The following is a 2,540-nucleotide window of genomic DNA, read 5'->3' on the forward strand; positions in this document are numbered from 1 at the left end:
TTTATTCAAACAACTTGCTTTAGGACCGTGATATTTTTTTTTTTAATTAAAGAGTTAGGATTACATGTCCAATAATTATCCCTCTATACATCATCAACATTTGGGGTTTACATAAAATCAAAACTCAACATGCAAAAAAAGACCAACCTAACCCAAAAAACAAAAACAAATCTCAACATAGATAAAAAAACATTAAACAACTCTCAAAGTAGGCAAATCACACCGATCCAAAATTCCTTTAAGCATACGAGAAATATTTTCTCGAGTAAACTCTTTAGAGCTTCCACTACTACCTAATCTCTCAAGCCAATTTGCCAATCTTGTGTAGAATTTCTTTCTCAAAAAATATGTTGATACCGCACATCCATCCCAGCGAGAACACATTTGATTTCTACTCAAAAATCTTCCAAATACTAAACATTACATTAACCTTCTTTAAGCCAGTTAACAATCAAAAGCGAGTCTTAACTCAAGAACAACATTATTAATATCATATAACTTACAACGTCGCACATTGATCATTGCAAAAACATTACATCGGCCGTACGTTGATCATGAGTTGGGTTTACAGTTTAGACGCATTAAAAGTGGATTTCTTGCCACTCTCCGGAATGTTTTTCAAAAAAAAATCCAACTCCTTGATGAATATTTCCATTGCTGGGGCCGGCAAGCAAACTCCCGCGGCTATCCCTTCCTCTCCCTTACTCTTACAAGGAATATAGAAGCTTCCCGTTCTAGGAATACTTCTCACAACACATTCGGCTGGCCCACCATAAGCTGGCTTGCCCCATCCAAAGTCCACCTTTCCAAACCCGGCACGTGTCACATCCGACACAAGGAATGACCCCACCACCGTTAGGACTGGCCTGCCCCTGATCACCATTAGATCTGCCACCGATTGCATATACTCCTGGCTCACTTCTTTTTTTGCCTTCCTCACCAACTCCAAAGCATAACCCAAATTAGTGTTCTCGCAGAGCTTTCCGGCAGTCGTGACTGCTGCTGGGTACGCAAAAACGTTGCCGTAGTAACCGCTCGGTAACGGAGGATTGAACTTGCCACGGGCGCTGACGAGGGACATCATGCGCACCTCCTCGTTGTGGTCGAACTGGAGTGCGATGGTGCGGCATCGCCAAAGGCATGCGATGATCACCTCAAAGGTGGAGGACTGGCTCAGGTGATGCGGCACAAACCTACGGATGGCAGACACCTCGGTAGGGCCGAAAAAGAAGGAGCGGGTAGCCATTTCCTCGAGCGGGGTGATGGTGCCACCCTTGGTGTCGATCACCTCGTCGTACTCTCGGTGCGTGTATGTCAAGCATGTTGGGTCCCTCGCATTTAAGAGATGTCTCTGCCATACGGGTAAGACGGAAGGGGCGCGAGCCCCCCGCGCCATCTCGCCCACGGCTGTCATGAACTGGACCAGACCAGCGGCATCGCTTATCGTGTGGTTGAGGCGTAGTGCGAAGATGAACCCGCCACATTTGAGCCGCGTCACCTGCATGCAAGTCATGAAGATGCCAAGACACCATCAACTTTGGGGGGGGGGGGGGGGGGGGGAACTAAACAAATTCACGAGTTCCTTAGCAGAATTTGTACCTGAATAAGCAGTAATGGGCAATGAAGAACCCCTCCAGAGCCTGGAAGGTCAAAAAGAAGCTCCTCCAAGCACGGGAATGGAGGTCGAAGAGCATCACCAAACTGCTCAAGTGTAACATCGGCATCTGCCTCGATGAATACGACACCCTCACTCGTGCATTCTACTACAAGTTTCCTTCCAGGCCCTTCTCTAAGCCTACCTGCAAATGGGTAGTAAAACACAAGTGTTTGAGCAAGTGCCTCTCTGATGACTTTCACAGGGTCTCTCCCTTGCATCAAGGGATCGTGTCTATAAAATTGTATCGCCGGGACTTGAAATCGTAAAGCCTCTTGATCGTCGATATCAGAAAGTTGTTTGAACTCGTGGGGTGTGGGCTTAGCTGGAGCAATTAACTCGGGCTTGCACCTTCGTACTGTGAATACCAGAGACTGACTTGGTGCTGCCATGCAAGAAAATGGTTCTTAGAAAGTTAGGGAAAGTGTGGTTTTTGGGATAAAGATATTCCATTCTTATATCTTTTTATTATTATAATTTTTTAAATTTTTATATAAAATATAATAAATAATACAATTTTTTAATCTGTTTGATAAGAATAATATTATAAATTAATATTTTAAAATATTATTTAAAACTAAAAATTGTCATCTCGCAATTCAAATCTGCCAGACTGTAACGTGTGTGCACTCTGACTCTCTTGAGTCTGCGCCATAATTCGTTCGAAGTTGCTGTTTATATAGGACAGGTGAAAGGGCCGTACAACTTATCGTGTATCTCATGTTTCGTCTCAAAGATAATCCGAATGACGACCACGAGTAATTGGTTGGACGTTCATGAACCAACCATTTTCAGCCACGAAAGAAAAAAAAGATAGGGATAAGATTACTATCTATTTACTGTTGCATTTCAAATTTTTCTTTTTTTATCATTTTTTTAAATAACT

The 2,540-nt window shown here is 43.2% G+C and overlaps 1 protein-coding gene across 1 annotated transcript; it reads right to left on the minus strand.

Annotated features, from left to right (window-relative positions):
* Positions 1-543: 543 nt before the first annotated feature.
* Positions 544-2,083, minus strand: LOC121256877 (benzyl alcohol O-benzoyltransferase-like). Its single transcript, XM_041157662.1, has 2 exons — positions 1,600-2,083; positions 544-1,498 (listed from the first exon to the last, which is right to left on the minus strand). Exons 1-2 carry the CDS (start codon positions 2,044-2,046, stop codon positions 566-568), a joined length of 1,380 nt encoding a protein of 459 aa, XP_041013596.1. The 5' UTR covers positions 2,047-2,083; the 3' UTR covers positions 544-565.
* Positions 2,084-2,540: the final 457 nt, after the last annotated feature.

The sequence above is a fragment of the Juglans microcarpa x Juglans regia genome, chromosome 3S (assembly GCF_004785595.1).
Source record: "Juglans microcarpa x Juglans regia isolate MS1-56 chromosome 3S, Jm3101_v1.0, whole genome shotgun sequence".
Lineage (NCBI taxonomy): Eukaryota > Viridiplantae > Streptophyta > Magnoliopsida > Fagales > Juglandaceae > Juglans > Juglans microcarpa x Juglans regia.

Excerpts from the sequence above, each read along its gene's own strand:
- LOC121256877 (XM_041157662.1), bottom strand. The coding sequence starts at position 2,046 with ATGGCAGCACCAAGTCAGTCTCTGGTATTCACAGTACGAAGGTGCAAG. Across the intron at positions 1,499-1,599 it reads GCCCATTACTGCTTATTCAG|GTGACGCGGCTCAAATGTGG; the intron begins GTACAAATTCTG and ends ACTTGCATGCAG.